Source organism: Eleutherodactylus coqui, chromosome 8 (assembly GCF_035609145.1).
Source record: "Eleutherodactylus coqui strain aEleCoq1 chromosome 8, aEleCoq1.hap1, whole genome shotgun sequence".
NCBI classification, from domain to species: domain Eukaryota; kingdom Metazoa; phylum Chordata; class Amphibia; order Anura; family Eleutherodactylidae; genus Eleutherodactylus; species Eleutherodactylus coqui.
This window is the reverse complement of record NC_089844.1, coordinates 39515026-39536167: the sequence shown is the minus strand read 5'-3', so window position 1 is coordinate 39536167 and position 21142 is coordinate 39515026. Positions and strand designations below refer to the sequence as shown.

Below are 21142 nucleotides of genomic sequence, written 5' to 3'. Positions count from 1 at the left end.
TAATGAGACAAAACTAAATCACTGATTTGAATGGATTTCAGTGGTTTCATTTTCGCTAGCTCTTTTCTCGGCGGTTAATACTACGGCTGAAAAAAGATAGGACATGCCTTATCTTTCCCGCATGTAGTAAATACTGCGTGCGAGAAAATTAGGGGAGGACTTATCTTCCAATGTTTTTTTTCAAACTCCTGTGCTCTGGTGCAGAGTTTGAACGGCCGGCAAAGGGGAAGAAATTTTCCTCATTCAGCTGCAACTATGCTCTGAACCGATGAGCGTAGTTGCGCCTACAGATGTCTGAAACCGCTCTAATGCGGCCGTGATTATCACAGTCGCATAAGGAAGAACACAGTCGAGAAAGAACACATTCATCTGAAACTGCCCTTATTGTGGTCCATATCACGAACAAGAGAAGGACATGCTAAGTCCACGGCCCCCACTGCTCAGACAGCCAAAGAAGTGCAGCTGTGTGCTATCTGATGCGATTTGCACGTGAGAATCTTGGGCGCAGCTTGGATACACTCGTCTAATGGGTTCTTACAGGAAGCATCAATCCATCTAAAAAAGATGCATGTCTGCATAGCCCCATTGACTATAATGAGGCAGCGAGCTTTCCGTGTGTAGTCAGTTGCAAACATGGACAGAACATGAACATGAAAATCGCCTGTGTGAATAAGCCCTAAAGAGATATATGTATGGTTCAATATTTTCATTGGGCATTTTCAGTATATGGTCCACCCAAAAGGTCTTCGTATTAGCATCTGAATCTAATGAGAGAACGGTTAGAAGAGGCTGAGGGTGCAGGTTTTGTAAAATCACAACAAAGCTCTACAAATGTGCTCGCTGGATAGCAAACTATATGATCACAATATGTAAATTTACCCTAAGGCACACATGTCCAACACAAGGCCCACGGGTCAAATTCAGCTCACCGCTTCATTTTATGTGGCCTGCCAGATAACAGGAATTATACTCACCTGGCCTGCAGTGACGGCAGCTGCTGCTGAATCAGTGACCACTGATCTGTCACGTCAGATGTCAGGGGGTGCAGTGCAGAGTCTGTGACCACTGCCCTCTCCCCGCCAGTGTCAGTGCCGAGGCGAGAGGTCAGCAGTCACAGACTCAGCAGTGGCTGCAACCACCAGGTCAGAGCTACAGGCTGGGTGAGTGTAAAGGCTGTAGGTATGCTGCCTGGCCAGAGGCCAATAGGGAGGTTGCTATTGGCCTCTGGTCGGACAGCATTCCTGTAACTACTATGGTGGTCATTGTTACTGCTAGGGCCACTATGAGGGACACTCTTCCTACTGGGGTCACTGTTACTACTGGGACTACTATGGGGTCACTATTACTACTGGGGCCACGATGGGAGTCACTATTACTGCTGGGACCACTATGGAAGTCATTATTCCTACTGCAGCCACTATGGGGGTCACTGTTACTACTGGGACTACTATGGGGGTCACTATTTATACTGGGGCAACTATGGGAGTCACTATTACTACTTGGGCCACTATAAGGGTCACTATTTCTACTGGGGTGACTATGGGAGTCACTATTACTCCTGGGACTACTGTGGGAGTCACTATTACTACTGGGGCCACTATGGGAGTCACTATTACTACTTGGGGCATTATAAGGGTCACTATTACTACCTGGGGCCACTATGGGAGTCACTATTACTACTGGGACTACTATGGGTGTCACTATTTCTACTGGGGTCACTATGGGAGTCACTATTACTGCTGGGGCAACTATGGGAGTCAATATTACTACTAGAGCTACTATAAGGGTCACTATTACTACTGGGCCACTATGGGAGTCACTATTACTACTGCGACTACTATGGGTGGCACTATTTCTACTGGGTCAAATATGGGAGTCACTATTGCTACTGGGACAACTATGGGAATCACTATTACTACTGCAGCCACTATGGGGGTCACTATTATTGCCTTGGCCACTATGGGAGTCACTTTTACTACTGGGGCCACTATAGGAGTCACTATTACTATTGGGACTAATATGGGTGTCTACTGGGGCAAATATGGGAGTCACTATTACTACTGCAGCCACTATTTGGGTCACTATTATTACTGGGATCAATATAAGGATCACTTTAAGGGTCACTATTACTACTGGGGCTACTATAAGAGTTATTATTACTACTGGGGTCTCTATGGGAGTCACTATTACTACTGGGGGAACCAATTGGAGTCACTATTACTACTGGAACTACTATGGGAGTCACTATTTCTACTGGGGCCACTATGGGAGTCACTATTACTACTAGGACTACTATGGGAGTTACTATTACTACTGGGGCCACTATGGGGAGAAACTATTACTACTGGGCCACTATGGGATTCACTATTACTACTGGGGGAACCAATTGGAGTCACTATTACTACTGGGACTACTATGGAAGTCACTATTACTACTGGCGCCACTATGGGGAGTCACTATTACTACTGGGGCCACTATAGGATTCACTATTACTACTGGGGGAACCAATTGGAGTCACTATTACTACTGGGACTACTATGGGAGTCACTATTACTACTGCGGCCACTATGGGTGTCACTATTTTTACTGGGGCCACTATGGGAGTCACTGTTACTACTGGGGCTACTATGGGAGTCACTATTTCTACTGGCAAACAAAATATTTTCTGCGCTCACAAAATAGTGTGCATCCACAAATAGTAATCTGTCAAGAAAAAATGCATAGGAGTTACACTTACTGGGGAGGAGGGGGGTATGATGACCATGAGCCCCCTCCTTGAAGTGATATCTCCCTCTGTCTCCAAGTAGATGTTTCCACACGTAATAGTAACACCTTTTATTCTCAAACTTCACTTGAAACAACGGGCAACGCGTTTCAGTGCGCACAGGCACCTTTCTCAAGCCATAGCAAAGCAGTATAATCATTGCAAATATATAGTATATGAGTCACTTACATTGCATGCTGTTGGTGTCTCTCAATGGCCGCTGCCATATTGGGGGTGTGTCTCAGTTACCAGCGTCATCGCGCCGGTCACGTGACCGGCGCTGATGTTCCATCACTGTCAATAGGGCCTGGTGCTAGCGGCCATATTGGGGGCGTGTTATAACGAGCCCACGTCATCGCGCCGGTCACATGACCGGCGTCCCGACATCCCTCGCTATTAATGTCTCCCGAAAGTTGTGATTGTATTTGGAGGCGTTATTTACCTCAATCGTCATCCCGCCGATCAAATAGTCGGCCCAAATGACGTTTCTGCCTCTGCTGGAATAGCCTGGAGTCAACGGCCATATTAGGGGCGTGTCCTAGTAGGCCGACGTCATCACGCTGGTCACATGACCAGCGTTCCGACGTGTCATTACTATTAGTGTCTTTCAGTGATAGCGGCCATATTGCTGGAAGGTTTAACATTCAACAATGTAGATCACATGATCGACATCCTAACATACCCCCTTAGAAAGGTAGGAGAGTAATTAAAAGATCAGTAAAGTCATATTTAGTATGTAACACATCATTGGGGTCATAGAATCAACCTCTATTAAGGCCCTATCTTTTAAATTAAAAATGATAAAACTAACTTCATTCTCACTATCATACAGTACGTTAAAAATGCACCTACAACTTGCATAATGTTGTGGTGTTTATATCTATGCATCTCAATATGGTATTTCTTGTTTTGCTAATATCAATCCTTTTGTAGGCTTATTCTAATGGTTGCACAGTTTGCCTTCGCCAGAAAAAGACAATATTTTTAGTATACACCCACATCAATCGTTCATCATAAAAGCTTGTCAACAGTAAAATATGTATCATATAGATTATATAGGTATAGATTATGGATATACCTACAACAAAACATTTTATCTGCCATTGTATATCCCTTAAACGCTAAAGCGTGGCCAAGTTTTGTTCAATTTAAAAAACTTTTTCGTTTTTTAAAAAAGTTTTTTTTTTTTTTTTTTTTATATTAAAAATACACAGAAAAAAACTTTTCAAAAATTTTTTATGAGAGACCCCAATTATTTCTGCAGCTCTCCCCCTTGCTTTGGAGGATTTGAATAGTGTCGTTTTCCACTGAATGACAACCTGAGGCGCTATCTGGTGACATCTTCTACTATTTCTACTGGGGCCACTATGGAAGTCACTATTCCTACTGGGGCCACTATGGGAGTTACTATTACTACTGGGGCCACTATGGGAGTCACTATTACTACTGCGACAACTATGGGAGTCACTTTTACTACTGGGGCCCCTATGGGATTCACTATTACTACTGGGGGAACCAATTGGAGTCACTATCACTACTGGGACCACTATGGGTGTCACTATTTCTACTGGGGCCACAATGGCAGTCACTATTACTACTGGGGCCACTATGGGAGTCACTATTACTACTGGGACTACAATGGGAGTCACTATTACTACTGGGGCCACTATGCGATTCACTATTTCTACTGGTACTACTATGAGTATCACTATTTCTACTGCGGCCACTATGGGAGTCACTATTACTACTGCAACTACTATGGGTGTCACTATTTCTACTGAGGCCTCTATGGGAGTCCCTATTACTACTGGGACTACTATGGGTGTCACTATTTTTACTGGGGACACTATGGAAGTCACTATTACTACTGGGGCCACTATGGGAGTCACTATTACTACTGGGACTACTATGGGAGTCACTATTACTACTGGGACTACTATGGGAGTCACTATTACTACTGGGACTACTATGGGGGTCACTATTACTACTGGGACTACTATGGGGGTCACTATTTCTACTGGGGCCACTATGGGAGTCACTATTACTACTGGGACTACTATGGGAGTCACTATTTCTACTGGGGCCACTATGGGAGTCACTATTTCTACTGGGGTCACTATGGGAGTCACTATTACTACTGGGACTACAATGGGAGTCACTATCACTACTGGGGACACTTTGGGATTCACTATTTCTACTGGGACTACTTTGAGTGTCACTATTTCTACTGCAGGCACTATGGGAGTCACTGTTACTACTGGGACTACTATGGGTGTCACTATTTCTACTGAGGCCACTATGGGAGTCACTATTACTACTGGGACTACTATGGTTGTCACTATTTCTACTGGGGCCACTATGGAAGTCACTATTACTACTTGGACTACTATGGGAGTCACTATTACTGCTGGGACTACTATGGGAGTCACTATTAGTACTGGGACTACTATGGGGGTTACTATTACTACTGGGACTACTATGGGGGTCACTATTTCTACTGGGGCCACTATGGGAGTCACTATTTCTACTGGGGCCACTATGGGAGTCACTATTACTACTGTAGCCACTATGGGAGTCACTATTACTACTATAGCCACTATGGGAGTCACTATTACTACCTGGGCCACCATGGGAGTCACTATGACTGCTGCGGCCACTATGGGAAGGACACTCTTAGTGCTCGTCCACACAGGCATAACCGCATTTCGGTCGTGTAAATACGACTAAAAATTGTTTCTTGGTCGCTCTGGCGTGCTTTTATGCGGGCAAATACAATACTTATTTGTGCACACAAAAGAGGACGCAAGCAGACTCGTTTAAATGATTCACTGCTCATCTGCCCTTGCCCATTCACTTCAATGGCCTATTGTGGTACATTGAACGCACCAAAATAGGTCATTCCACATTGCGTGAAAAATTGCAAATCGCGTGAAAAACATACACTTATGTAAACGAACTGATTGAAATCAGCAGGTTCTAATCACTGTGTATTGCGTGCACAAAACTTATGGACATAATAAGCTGCGCAAAAATGCTCATGTGAATGAGCCATTATTATAGAATTACAATTGGCCCTTTGAAGGCAAACAGAAGGCTAATGTGGTCCTCTGCAAAAACAAGTTTGACACCCCTGTCCTAAGGGCAAGTCCACAAATAGCCATGCTATAGTGGTTTTATTGCAATTTTTGGAAAAAAAAGTAGCTAAACTGTGACATGTGGAGTCTGAACCTCATAATTGTCATTTCAAGTTTGTCCCTGAACAAGGAAAAGTCAATGTTTCCTCTGATGCTTAAGCTTTACAGGAAGAAATAAGTGGACTTTGAAGATTCCATCAGCACTAATGCATTATCTCGTTTTCTTCTTGCTTTTGATCTGCTGTCTTTATGTTGGATTTGCAGAAATATTCTCGGCTCATTAGGTTCAATTAGAACAGATTCATTCATTTTCTCAGACTGGTTACGTGTGAGCTGCAATCCTGCCCTGGCGCGCTGCCAATGCTCAGAGGATGAGGTCACGAGGCGCAGTTATTTTAAGTCTCAGCAAGGGAAGAAAGAAACTGGACCATTCTTATCAAATAAGCCTAGCCAGCAAGGTCGTTTCATAAGTTTGCACACCCCAATTCCAAAAATTACACCATATTAAAGCCTGTTAACACTTTAAGTTTATTTACATATATAATGTTAATATAAGGGATTACAATATCAGAGCAAATAGATCATTCATTGGGGAAAACTGACCCCTTAAAGGGAGGCTCTAGTACCCTGTTGTACCGCCCCTAGCTTGGATACAAGATGTGATATTGGCTGATATGGAGTCTCTAGTACCATGTTGTACCGCCCCTAGCCTGTATACAAGATGTGATACAGGCTGGCATGGAGGCTCTAGTGCCCCGTTGTACTGCAGCTAGTTTGGATACAAGATGTGATACAGGTGGGAATGGAGGTTCCAGTACCCTGTTGCACTGCCTCTAGCTTGGATACAAGATGTCATACGGACGGGCATGGAGGCTCTAGTACCCTGTTCTACCGCAGCTAGCTTAGATACAAGATGTGATACAGGCGGGCATGGAGGCTCTAGTACCCTGTTGTACCACCACTAGCTTGGATACAAGATGTGATACAGGCAGACATGGAGGCTCTAGTACCCTGTTGCACCACCTCTAGCTTGGATACAAAGTGTGATACAGGCGGCATGGAGGCTCTAGTACCCTGTTATATCATCACTAGCTTGGACAAAAGATGTGATACGGGTGGGCATGGACGCATTTAGGTTTCATATGGGTGTGATACAGGCGGATTCTGGTCGCCATACAGATGGTCTGTATGAGTTTGTGAGCTTGGTGTTTAACCTTAGACGGGCTGTCTCCCAGTAAGAACATCACTGGAGATTTTTGGAATGGGTCTATAAATAACCTATACAATAGACTATGAACCTGTGACCAAAGACTGGATACCTCCGGACATGTCCACTAAATATGCAATCTCCAAACATTCCCTTAAACATAATGGTCAGGCGGATGGATAAAATATATTAATTCTCACAGGTACTAAACAGGTACGGTGTAGGATTTTTATAGATGTCTCCATTAAGAAGACCTGGTGACTGCCTTTAAAGATGGTTATACAACAGTGGCTTGTCGGTCGCGACAGCATCATGGCATGGTTGCCTTGACGCAGGCTCAGACCTGTATACTTGTTATGCAGGACAACAGTTAATGCACATTGTGCAGAGATTGCTGGTTGCTGTTTCTCTATGCTGTATGGGTGCATGCTGATTATTGGTAATCAAGCTTAAGCAACCATCTTTTAAGCTGGGTCCATGACTTATTGATCCTTTTAAGATTACTGAGAGCATTAACCCAGTGTCCTTCAGATTTGAGATTCCCAGATCCCTAAAGATCACCGATGTGTGCCACAAATCTTTATTTAAGAAGGTGGTGAACCCCAGACTTGGGTCATCACCTCCTTCATCAGTGTTGGTGAACGGAAATCTTGAGGTCAGCCTCATCATTGACTCTTGTCGAGTCAGGAACTCGCTGTAGTATCTGGTGCATTGGCAGGGGTATGCCTGAGGAGAGGATGTGGGTTCCAGAGGCTGAGGTCAACGCAGACCGTTTAGTTAAAAGTTTTCATAAATGGAATCCTGATAAACCAGGACCTAAAGGTGCAGAGGCACATCCTCAGAGGAGAGGTACTGTCGCGGCAGCGTCGTGGCATGGTGACCTTAACGCAGGCTCAGACCTGTCGCCTTGTTATGCAGGACAAGGGTTAATGAACATTGTGCAGAGATTGCTGGTTGTTGTCACTCTATGCTGCATGGGTGCATGCTGACTATTGGTCATTCCGGGACAGCATTGGGGGTGTGGCTCTCTAGTTGCTCTTCCTATCAGCAGGCGTGGAGAGCTTTATATTCTTACCCCTCCCTTTACTCCTCCCTGCTTATTCAGTTCCATAGAGGAGAGGTTGGAGTTTTGTGTTCCTCTATGTTGGGTAAATTGTTCCATATTCAGATAAGTGCTGTGGTATCCTATCAGTTGTATTTTTATCTGTATTATTTTGCTTTGCGGTGTCGGTTCATCTCTCTAGGGGTTCCTATAGGGATAGTCAAGGCCCAGGAAAAAGACAGTGGGGCTATCCTTATCAGAAAAATTACTCCGCTTTCAGGCATGGACCTTTCGCCTCCCTGTTAGGTTAGGAACAGGCTTCTATCTTACTGGAGTGGTGCTTACTGACCAGCAATGTGTTATCCTGCGTCTTTGCAGGTTTGGAAATGTATTAGGGGTTATTCTGGATGCCTCTATGTCTACTCATAACGGGGCCTTAGTTTCTCCCAGGGTCTCTATTCATTGAGCTGTGCCATTGTTTCTTTTGCAGTCAGTGCTTCTTGAAGCGGTGGCTCGGGCTTCCCACTGTATTCTCATATGCTTTGTATCTTAATTTCCTTTCTTTATGACCACTTGTCAAATCTGACCCCAGTTTCTTCATTCTCTGCTTTGGTTCTGTTATCTCTGAATCTAACTTTTCCTTGGTAGCTTTCAATTCACAGTTGAATTGGTTCTTGGAACCAGCATCCTTACAATAGGCATCTTCCACTACTTTCAGTTGGACTAACTGTTGCTTCACTTTGGTCTCTTAGCCCTCATCTTCTCAATGACTTTGCTAGTTTTAATCTCACTTTTACATTTTTTCAACAAGCTCTGTTCTTTTACTTGCTGTCTGAACTGGGTCCTAGACTTCTCTAGTCTTTGAACCTTCCTGCCAGCAACCCAACTATTTGTTTCCCAGAGTTTTATCTTTGCACTTAACTTCTTTGCGAACTTTTGAACCAGTGCCTTTTCCTCCAATGTCACTTTCAGAGTGCGTGTAAAGATTAGCACTTCTTTCTCATGAGCCTTTTCTTCAGCACGCTCACGTTCACTGGCATATCTTGCAGACCTCACCAAGCTGCCGTTCACGACCAAGCTCCACAGTAACATCTTCTAATTCCTGTTGAAGACTTGTTTTAAGCTTCTCATGTTTATCATAGGCAGCTGCTTTTTCTTCACACTGTTGCCTTGTAGCATCTAACTCTCTTTGTAATTCTCTTTGCAGCTCTTCAACAAAATTCAACAATGCAGTTTTCTTCTCCATTTTATTTTTCAGATCTGACACCTGAGCCTCAAGTGTTGAAATCTGCTTTGACGGGTTTTTCTTAGTTTCTGTATCTTCCTCTAACTGCTTGAGGAACACATTTCTCTTGCCTTCCATTCTCTTCAGGTGTGCACGAAGGTGAAGCATCTGATGCATCTCTTCTTGCACCAGCTTCTAGGACTCTTCAATCGGAGCTTCCAGCTCCACCTGCAGTGTGTTAATCTTCTCAGATACCTTCATCTTCTGTGTCAGTCCAATACACTCACTTTCAAAAGTTTATTTCACCCTTTCAGTTTGCTCCAGTCATTGGACAGTTTCCCCACAACTAGAGCATGGTTCTGTTTAAGCTCCTGGAATTGAGCTTCATATTCTTCAGCTACGTCATCCACGCTCATCTGTAGCTGGGCCACCAGTGTTTCTGGTTTACCTTGTAATCCAGTAAATCTTTCAAGACTTTTGCTTGCTTCTTTGCCTGGCTACAAACAGCTCTCTCTATTTTCAGCTTTTCTTTAAGCTCAGTTATCTGCAACTCCTATTCACAACCGCATTTGCAACTCTGCAACTTGATTCTACAAACCTGTAGTTTGATTACATGCACCTGTAGAAGCTCTTTCCAACTGACAACACGTTATCTCTAACTCTTGGGTTTTCATTTTCATTTTCTTACAGTCCTGTTCTCACTGCGCAGATTTTGCCTCAAGACATACTGTGCAATCATATCTGAGGTCCTGTATCTCTTCATGGGCTTTTGAAAGATATGCCTTATATTTTTCTCACCTTTCAATTCTATCTCTGTCTGCTCCTTTATCAGTAGCCTTTGCATCTTGACCCTTTAACTCAACCTGCAGACTTTTGTCACTGTCACAGCAACCAGAGTTTTTTTTTCGGCCCCCTGGCCCTTTAAACTCAGTCTGTAGATGTCGTTGCTTTCCAGCAACTGGAGTTTTCAGCCTCCTGGCTCTGCTCAAAAGAATCGCACATCCACTTTGCACTGTACTTGCAGCTTTTTGTGCCATTCCATTTGTGCCCGGATCCAAACACCATATGTGGCAACAAGGTTTCTTGCCTGAGGACTCTCCATCTGGGAAATGGCACATCTCACGTGTAAGCAGGCTCCAGGAGACTTGAATTTCTTTTAAAAAATTATGCCCGCCAGCATTTTTTCCACAGCAAACAGCAACAAATCCATAAACAATCCTGGGTTTACAACCCACTATGGTTGGTCACCAACTTCGCCCAGGTTGGTCTGACCGGGCAGGGGTCCCAAAGGAGCTCAGGCATTCAGTTCCACTGAACTATCACTTCTCTCTTGAGTCTGGCAGGAAGTGGCTCTTTTGTATCTCCTCCTGCCACAGGGTGGTAACCCTTACTTCAGGTAGAATACTTGTCTAGCACCCTCTGCAGGCCCTTCTGAATACTGCACTAAAGGTAAAGTCCCCTGATGCAAGCACTGAGTCATGACTTTCTTGGCAGACTGTTTTTGCAGGGTGGTTTGCCTTTGCCTTCCCCAGTCACAATTTACCAACCTCAGAAGGTTGGAAGTTTTAGTCAACCTTGATCCAGTTACCTGAACCAAGTTTGGATTGAATACCTTCAGGTCGTGAGCGAGACTACATTACTGCTGCATTTAGGACTGCATTTCTGCTGCCTTAACACTCTGTGCCACACAGGGCTCTAATACTGCACTACTACAATATATATATATATATATATATATATATATATATTGTAGAAGGGTAGTAAACAGAATGCCCTGTAGAGGGCTGTAGACAAGCATTCTGATACCTGAAAGGAGAGAAAATACCTGCAGGAAGTAAGATAAAAGCATTAATTCCTGCCACACTCACGGGGAAGTTGGCTGCCAAAGGCAGCATCAGGTACTAGAAGCTTGAGATCCGTGTATGTCCAAGCTGGGCCCGTCACAAGTCTGATAGAGGAGGACGCCCTCTAGACGCCCCGGGTAGGGGACGGTGACAGTGACTGCAAGTGGACTGCAAGCAGCAGCGCAACAGAAAAATAGGAATATCTACATGAAAAACTAAATTGATATAGCTCAAAACAGGTGCAAAGAGGAGCAAATCAGCTGCCAATGAGGACCTGGACTGATTTTGAAAATTTGTTTTTGAAAACTCAGGAACACCTTAAGACCATACTACCAACCACAAATAAAGCCACCTTACCGCACTTAGATGGGTTACCCAGGACATAAATATTGATGGCCTATCCTAAGGTTAGAGCAATGTTTCCCAAACTCCAGTCCTCATGAACCCCCACAGTTCATGTTTTCTGGATATACCAAAAACATGACCTGTGGGGGTCCATGAGGACTGGAGTTTGGGAAACACTGGATTAGAGCATCAGCATCAAATTGGCGGAGGTGATCAGCTAAACATATATAATCAGGGATTGGGATTGAAAAAGGTGATGAAATGCAAAAAGAAAGTGACTTCAAGGTAAACCAGTGGAGTTGGTTGGTCTGTATTTAATGTTATTTGCTTTGAAGTAGATGGTAGTATCTGTCATATGTAAATGCAGATGATGTGAGCAGCACATCTGCAGCAAAACAAGTGAAGAGCCTCTCAGCCACATCTTGATGAACCCCCCCCCCCCCCCCCCCCCCCCCCCGGTGGCTGATCTTAACATCAAGTGAGAATCTTGTAATTATCTCTTCTGCAGATTGTTAAAGAGACAGTTCACAAAGGAATTACAAAGCATGCATTAGCATATTTAAAGGGAATCTTCACCAAAAATGAACCTCTTTCCAATCCAGTGTTTGACCTTGACTTATATATATATGTATATATAAATAAAATGAGACCACAGTAAGATATAGAAGCATGCTAGTATGAAAAGAAATTTATTGTAAAAATGGATGGTGGACAATATATTAATTTGGTTAAGGTAATAGTAATCTAAGAGTGCATTTTACAAACTGTCCACCAGGGGCACTATTCTTATGGAGTTTTCTGGGAAAGGGATCTTTTAAATCCCGGCATAGACATTATGTAGCTCAAAGCCTACCCTGGATGATTCTTGGAGATGGATGCCATCAGACAATTTTAAGGCAATTCTTTCCATTTGATCATTTGGTGGCAGAACCTTCAATATGGTAGTGCTGCTTGGTGCATGTTTCAGAGTGACTGTTCAAACACAAGATCCCTTGTTTTCTGGAATGTCCAATCACCCATTTAAGTCTATGACTGATATAGGAGTTTACCATCTAATAGAGGATGGGACCCTAAAAAGATTGGAAAGTATCATCATCAAAGTAGACAGATGAAGGGCAGAGTGGCACCAGAAAGAACACATGATGGTGGGTAATTCTCAGACAGGCATATGAAGTTCATTATATTCATCTTGGCCATCTTCATCAAAGTTTGGTTCGACATCTTCAGAGTCCAGCTAACACAGAGAAAAGACAGGACAGAATGTGATACCTGTACGAACATCCAAATTAGCTAAAGTTCATTATATTTCTCACCATAGGGGGCAGTATTAAAGTAGTTATATTCTTGTACATAGGGGGCAGTATTATAGTTGTTATATTCTTGTACATAGGGGGCAGTATTATAGTAGTTATATACTTGTACATAGGGGGCAGCATTATAGTAGTTATATTCTTGTACATAGGGAGCAGTATTATAGTAGTTATATTCTTGTACATAGGAGGCAGTATTATAGTAGTTATATTCTTGTACACAGGGGGCAGTATTACAGTAGTTATATTCTTGTACATAGGGAGCAGTATTATAGTAGTTATATTCTTGTACATAAGGGGCAGTATTATAGTAGTTATATTCTTGAACATAGGGGGCAGTATTATAGTAGTTATATTCTTGTACATAGGGGGCAGTATTATAGTAGTTATATTCTTGTACATAGGGGCTGTATTATAGTTGTTATATTCTTGTACATAGGAGCAGTATTATAGTAGTTATATTCTTGTACATAAGGGGCAGTATTATAGTAGTTATATTCTTGTACATAAGGGGCAGTATTATAGTAGTTATATTCTTGTACATAGGAGACAGTATTATAGTAGTTATATTCTTGTACATAGGGAGCAGTATTATAGTAGTTATATTCTTGTACATAGGGGTAGTATTATAGTAGTTATATTCTTGTACATAGGGGGCAGTATTATAGTAGTTATATTCTTGTACACAGGGGGCAGTATTATAGTAGTTATATTCTTGTACATAGGGGCAGTATTATAGTAGTTATATTCTTGTACATAGGGGCAGTATTATAGTAGTTATATTCTTGTACATTGGGGGCAGTATTATAGTAGTTATATTCTTGTACATAGAGAGCCGTATTATAGTAGTTATATTCTTGTACATAGGAGCAGTATTATAGTAGTTATATTCTTGTACATAGAGGACAGTATTATAGTAGTTATATTCTTGTACATAGGGGGCAGTATTATAGTAGTTATATTCTTGTACATAGGGGGCAGTATTATAGTAGTTATATTCTTGTACATAGGGGACAGTACTATAGTAATTATATTCTTGTACATAGGGGGCAGTATTATAGTAGTTATATTCTTGTACATAGGGGGCAGTATTATAGTAGTTATATTCTTGTACATAGGAGGCAGTATTATAGTAGTTATATTCTTGTACATAGAGGGCAGTATTATAGTAGTTATATTCTTGTATATAGGAGCAGTATTATAGTAGTTCTATTCTTGTACATAGGGGGCAGTATTATAGTGCTTATATTCTTGTACATAGGAGGTAGTATTATAGTAGTTATATTCTTGTCTAAGAGGGCAGTATTATAGTAGTTATATTCTTGTACATAGAGGGCAGTATTATAGTGCTCATATTCTTGTACATAGGAGGCAGTATTATAGTAGTTATATTCTTGTACATAGGGGGCAGTATTATAGTAGTTATATTCTTGCACATAGGGGGCAGTATTATAGTAGTTATATTCTTGTACATAGGGGGCAGTATTATAGTAGTTATATTCTTGTACATAGGGGGCAGTATTATAGTAGTTATATTCTTGCACATAGGGGGCAGTATTATAGTAGTTATATTCTTGTACATAGGGGGCAGTATTATAGTAGTTATATTCTTGTACATAGGGGGCAGTATTATAGTAGTTATATTCTTGCACATAGGGGGCAGTATTATAGTAGTTATATTCTTGTACATAGGGGGCAGTATTATAGTAGTTATATTATTGTACATAGAGAGCAGTTTAAATATATTTTTAATAAAAATGGTGACTCACAGCTTTTAGTTCTCTTTCATGGAAAAAGCGTGGTAGGATGAACCGCCTCAGTGGGACAGTGAGGATGAGGAGGAATGGAAAGGCGAGTGACGCTGGAGATGACTTCACTACCCACAACAGCACAATGCAGGAGAGCTGGACGCAGGTAAAGAGGTGCATCCTCCATGTGCACACCTAAAGGTATATACACCGTAAATCTCTCAGACATCCACTAAGTGCAGAGAGCTCCCCATCTAGAGTCTTCTGTATTTTTGCTTCAGCCCACTCACCTTCACCACATAGGGGTGTTCCGGATGATGTTTGGGATGCATGAGGATAAGAAGAAGCCGTTCAAACAGTTGAATTCCAGTAAGAGATGTCACCCCCATATACAAGAAAATCCCAAAAAGAACAGCAAGTGGAATCTGACGTAACATCTCTCCCATTACTATCGATAGTCCTACATTAGAGACGCAGATTAAAGAGAATTTAGTTCACAGACTATAGTGCTGCTTTAATGAGTACTATTAGAAAATGGGAATGCAATAAATGTAGATATGTGCAATAATAAATATACAAGTTATGGGAGATGTGTTAAACCATTAGAGTACAAGAAGCAATGTGCATTGAAAGACAATGAGTGTTCTAGACAAAGAGCAGACAATTTACAGAGATTCTGCAAGAAATGTCTTCAAAAGTTACATTTTTATAAGAGTTAATACAATAGTGACAACTGGAGGCCGCAGGTGGTACTGCAAGCATGTAACACTATAGTATGGAAATGAAAACGGTTATAATATTAATACAGTGTATAATTATAGGAGTTGAAGAGGTTGCAGTCACAGCTGGACCTGAGGGTGCGTTCACACGAGCGCATAAACGGCGCGTTTATGCGCTCAATCGTATAAACGTGACCATCTGAGGCGTTGGTTTCCAATGTATTCGTTCGCACGGGCGATTTTGCGGCGCGTAAAAACAGCAACCCGAAAAAAAGACGGAACATACGCGACCGAAATACGCGCCAGTGCATATTCGATGGCCGAAAAGATAGTTTGCAAAGTAGGAACAAACGATAATACGCTTTCTAGCTCTGGTCGTGATTGCCGAAAAACGTTCTTTCTGGCGATTATACGCTGCGGACGTGCGAACGTAAATACGCCTATGCTCGTGTGACCGCACCCTGAGGGTGCTGAACTGCAAGTAATGTGGCATCATTGTAAGCATTATTTTACAGCTTTATCACCGTGTGTATTACGTCTATACTGTGACATCGCTACATTGATTATTTCTGTAGTGTGACATCACTTTGTTAATTTATGCACTGGGATATCGCTCTTTATTACTGCTGTTTATTGTGACATCACTGTTGGTATTATTTCAGTACTGTGACATCACTAAACTGCAATATCAATGTTTATTATCTCTGTATATTATGACTAGAGATGAGCGAGTATATTTGCTAAGGCACATTATCTCCCCGCTCGTTTATAAAGATTCGGGGGCCCGCGGGGGACGGGAGCGGCGGGGGAGAGCAGGGAGGAACGGAGGGGAGATTCCCCCCCCCCCCCCCCGCTATGCGCCGCAACTCACCTGTTACCGGCGTCGGCCCCCGAATCTTTAGAGACGAGCGGGGAGATACTCGGCTAAGGCACTACTCGCTCGAGTAATGTGCCTTATTGAGTATACGCGCTCATCTCTAATTATGACATAACTGTGTGCATTATTCGTATTCTGTGATTTTACTGTTTACATTAGCTATCAACCTTATTAGTGTCTTTTATCCCTGCACTGTGATATCACTTTGCTTGTCAACTCTGTACTATGACATCATTGTGTGTGTCATCCTGTTAAGTTGACATCACTGTGTGCATTCTTTCTGTATGGTGACATCACTGCATTCATTATGCCTATTTTGCCCATCACTGTGTGCATTTTCCTTGTACTATAATGCTGTTTGTTATACTAGTTCAGTGATTTCATTGTGCGCATTATTCTTTTGCTATGACATCGCTGGTGCAGATTTTGTCATAGTGTTTATTGTCTAAGCATTGTGACATCACTGTGACTATTTTCCTGTGCAGTGACATCACTGACCTCTGCAATAGATAGATATGAGATAGATAGATAGATAGATGATCATGATAAATAGTTTACATATAAATCTTAAAATGCTATATACGTAGTTTACTCATTATCCCCAGAACTGGGTTACATGTACGCATTGTGTATTGGGCCTTTTACCTACTAATGTAGCGATCATTACTCCTGTTACTCTCTGTTCTTTAACCTCTGAGATCCGCGGTCTCTCTCCTGGCGCAGTCTTGCTCATCAAAGTTAACGCATTAACGTGGGTGACAGAGCGCACTGTGGTCGCTGTTAGCCATGGTAGCCCAAAGACAGCGCAAAGGCCACTCAGAGAGCCAATGAGAAGGAGATCCAAGTGAAAGCCACTGCCCTTCTTTAGGCGACGTTCCTTCCTACTGACAATGAGACTAGTGGAGAGACCAGGAACATAGAAAAACACTATTAAAATAATAGTAATAAATTAGGAACATCAAAATTTTAATTGGAAAATAAATGCAGAAAGTGTACAATTACTCTGCAGCTCTCCCACAGGCGAGGTGAGGTATTTCATGGTGAACAGTGCAATAAATGAGCTGTCTGTTTAATACATAGATTTGTCGAGTCCTCCAGTGAAAGAAAACCTCTGTGTAACTACTCTTTGCTGTGGCTACTAGAAGAGGTCTCAGAGGTAGAGCCAACCCCCTCTATTAACTCAGAATTACTTAACAGGTTATTTTAAAATGGGTTTTCTATGCGAGACGTCTCCTTTAGATTCTGTTTTTGAGTAACATATTCGATCAGCCTTTCTTACGTGGTGATCTGAGTCTCCATAAAGATAAGGATGAAAACCAGGAGCGCTGGAATAGCAGAAGCAAACATCATCCAGAGCGGAAATGGGCTTGATGTCCCCATTGGATGGACAAACCAACCACGCTTCCCAGGTGAGGTGACAGACAAGCCTGATGGAACATTCAATTTCTAGAGAAAAACAGTAGAACTGAAAATTGAGTTGTACATAATGAGCAGTATTATAGTAGTTATCTTTTTGTACATAGGGGCAGTATTATAGTAGTAATATTCTTGTACATAGGAGGCAGTATTATAGTAGTTATATTCTTGTACATAGGAGGCAGTATTATAGTAGTTATATTCTTGTACATAGGGGGCGGTATTATAGTAGTTATATTCTTGTACATTGGAGGCAGTATTATAGTAGTTATATTCTTGTACATAGGGGCAGTATTATAGTAGTTATATTCTCATACATAGGAGGCAGTATTATAGCAGGTATATTCTTATACATAGGGGGCAGTATTATAGTAGTTATATTCTCGAACATATGAGCAGTATTATAGTATTTACTTTCTTTTCTTATTCCTATAACAATTTATGAAAATATACCTGTGTGTATGTATCAGTTATGGTGTAATCAATAAGGACCATTACTAGAATAGATATGGGGATCCCAAAATCACCAATAACCCTTCTTGCCTGAAAAATGAGACATAATGAGAGCAATGAGAGAAAGACAATTAAATCACCCCCATTCCCTAAAGCATGCGCCTTCTGCTCCCCACCTTCCCTCCCAAGAACCGACTATTCTTGAACTTGCGTAGGAAGAAGGCGATGAGAAAAGTTCCTGACATTAGGATCAGAGAAAGTAAAGCCGTATTAGGCTGCATACGAGGACCAATGGCAGCTCCGCGATTTCCTGAGCCTCCAGATGGGTACGTCCTGAGAAGTGGATGATCTGCAAAGACCTAGTGAGGAAGAAGGATATTTACTATATGAATTACTATTAGGATTTGCACGATATAGTAATATAATTATTTGTTCCTTATGAGTTAGTTAAAGGGCTTTGTCCACTTTTTGCATTATGGAGTTTCCTTCAAAATAAATGGACTTTCCATGAAATATATGAGTGTGTCAGGTCCTCCAGACGGAGAATGTCTTTGTACCCGCTCTTGAGAATTAATGGAGTTCCTTAATAAGGTGCTTACTCTACCAATTCCAAATGTCCCAGTAGAGTACTGTATGTATTTCAAAATCATTTTTACAAACCCCTTTAAGTAATGCAATGTGCTGACTTAAGACATTATGACAAAGACACCGTCGTACAGAAGTCCCACCTTATATAACTTGTAAAAAGTTTCATTGATGAAGATGAGGGAAATGAGAAACGCAAAGATCTCTTGTGTGAATGGAGAGATGTAACGGACCAGAAAACTCCCCTCGGCTGCCACCATCACCAGGACAAATAGGACCAACCAAAAACCAATCCATACCCGGCCGGTCAGATACTCGATGTCCTGCACCTGGCAAAACTGGCATAAACATTGAGTCATGACTGCTGCCTGGTTTTTACACAACTGTACTTTCACATGTATTCTTCTGCACCAAAATACTAACAAAATAATAATTTTGGTGTTTCTTTAAAGGGAACTTGCAAATAAGAAAATGGAACAATGCCTCTACATCGTCACCTATTGGAAGGCAGCATTCTTGCAAGTCAAAGTCAGACATTTCAACAAGTCTTGTAACAAGGACTTGGAATTATGAGCCAAAGTCAGAGTCTTCTATAGAGGATAACCATATACAGACAGACTGTTTCAGGGTTTTTAGCTTGGCTAGCGAGGGGCCTATGGATGTGGGTCAGGAAGGGTATTGTTTCTTCCCAGGAAGAATACCCCAGAAGATGTGAGGAAACTTTTAAGGTCATCCTTGCTCCTCTGGGAAATATGCAGATGGGAAGATGGGGAGGGGGGGGGGGGCAATCACTCTGAAACAGCTGTCTGTACATGGTTAGTTTTTCCTTCAGGAGATGATTTTTGCTTTGTCTCATAATTTCCAGTCATTGTTACAAGTCTTGTTGAAAGGTTTGACACTGACTTACAGGAATACTGTCTTCCAACAGGTGGCAATGTAGCGGTATCGTTTCAATCTTCTATTTGCATATTTCCCAGAGGAGCATGCATGGCCTTATGTGCTCTCCCTAAGGAGAAACAATACCCTTTGCGACCCTTTGAAGGGAGCCTGTCATGTACTTTATGCCGCTCTCACTGAGAGACTGATACACTGATTCCAGTAATCTGTCACTTACGAACCAATCTTTTGTAGTTTTTGAGCATTTATATGTTCATTCCACATATGTCCAGTAAAAAGGTCCCCTGGTGTAAGCTCCGAGTCATGACTGACTCCTAGGGTGACGTTACATTGTGACTAGAGATGAGCGAGCGTACTCGGAAAAGCACTACTCGCTCGAGTAATTTGCTTTATCCGAGTATCGCTGCGGGGAGCAGGGGAGAGCGGGCGGGAGAGAGGGAGAGAAAGATCTCCCCTCCGTTCCTCGCCGCTCTCCCCTGCAGCTCCCCGCTGGCACCCGAATCTTCAGGGACTAGAACAGCGATACTCGGATAAAGCAAATTACTCGAGCGAGTAGTGCTTTTCCGAGTATGCTCGCTCATCTCTAATTGTGACGTTTTATCGGAAGACTGTTTTTGCAGGGTGGCTTGCCATTGCCTTCCCCAGTCATCTTTTTACCCCCACCCCACAAGCTGGGAGGCTGAGTCAACCTTGAGTCAGCTACCTGAACCACATGGGGATTGAACCCATAACCTTCACGTCATGAGCAAGAGCTTAACACTGCATTTTTTATCCCTGCCTCAACCCTCTGCACCACACGAGGCTCTTAGCAAAAAGACAGGTCTGCCTTATTCATAAAGTGCTGCTAATTGTCAATTTTCTCACTATTGAACTCTTACTTTCCCGTGGAATCTGCGCCCATCCGTAATTCAATTGCGGACGGTCCACGGATCTGATAGCCTCCATTGAGTTCAATGGAAGCCGTCCGTGTGGGGTCCACACTGAACTGGAGCATGCTGCAATTTGTTTTCCGGATCAAAAGGTCCGCAAATCAAATCTGCATGCTTTATTTCATTTGTAGACGCAGATGTTTCCCTATGGGCGGCTTAATTTGTGGATCTTCCGCACAGATCACCTGCGCAGATACCACAAATCAAACCCGCCAGTGGACATTGGGCATTAGACTGAGTTCTGGGCTGAGGAGAACAGCAAGTAGCCGGCCACATGGCCCTTTTTCTGGCTTGCATTACATTACATATGTCAATTCTTTGGCTGGAATGTCACATTTGGGGCGGCTTCAGTCTATTGGTGCGATGTATTAGGCTATGTATTTACGCATATGTCAATGTATTTTTGCATACGGGACACAACTACCCGATTTAAATGGCTATTTAGGCTAATGAGTTCCAGATGTGTTCTTTTTTTCCCGAAATCATGCAGTATTTTACGCATCTTCTTGCATATTGTGTGTGCATTTGCGCACTTCCCATAGACGCCTGGTGAGCAAATGTACATAAAAATAGAGCAGGTCCTATTTTTTCTTTGTGTGTGCTAGAAATGCGCCCACAAAGACAGAAAATGTGTATGGAGTCATTGA

At 42.3% G+C, this 21142-nt stretch overlaps 1 protein-coding gene across 1 annotated transcript in view; it reads right to left on the bottom strand.

Moving 5' to 3' along the window:
- Positions 1-12238: 12238 nt before the first annotated feature.
- Positions 12239-21142, bottom strand: part of SLC4A3 (solute carrier family 4 member 3) — a 34572-nt gene continuing 25668 nt past the window's right edge. Inside the window, exons 12-19 of the mRNA XM_066575539.1 lie at positions 18813-19007; positions 18261-18443; positions 18085-18174; positions 17495-17661; positions 16861-17111; positions 14910-15079; positions 14641-14814; positions 12239-12795 (exon numbers count right to left, since the gene is read on the bottom strand). Of these exons, the coding sequence (XP_066431636.1) occupies positions 12718-12795; positions 14641-14814; positions 14910-15079; positions 16861-17111; positions 17495-17661; positions 18085-18174; positions 18261-18443; positions 18813-19007 (1308 nt within the window). The 3' untranslated portion in view covers positions 12239-12717. The remainder of the gene's footprint in view (positions 12796-14640; positions 14815-14909; positions 15080-16860; positions 17112-17494; positions 17662-18084; positions 18175-18260; positions 18444-18812; positions 19008-21142) is intronic.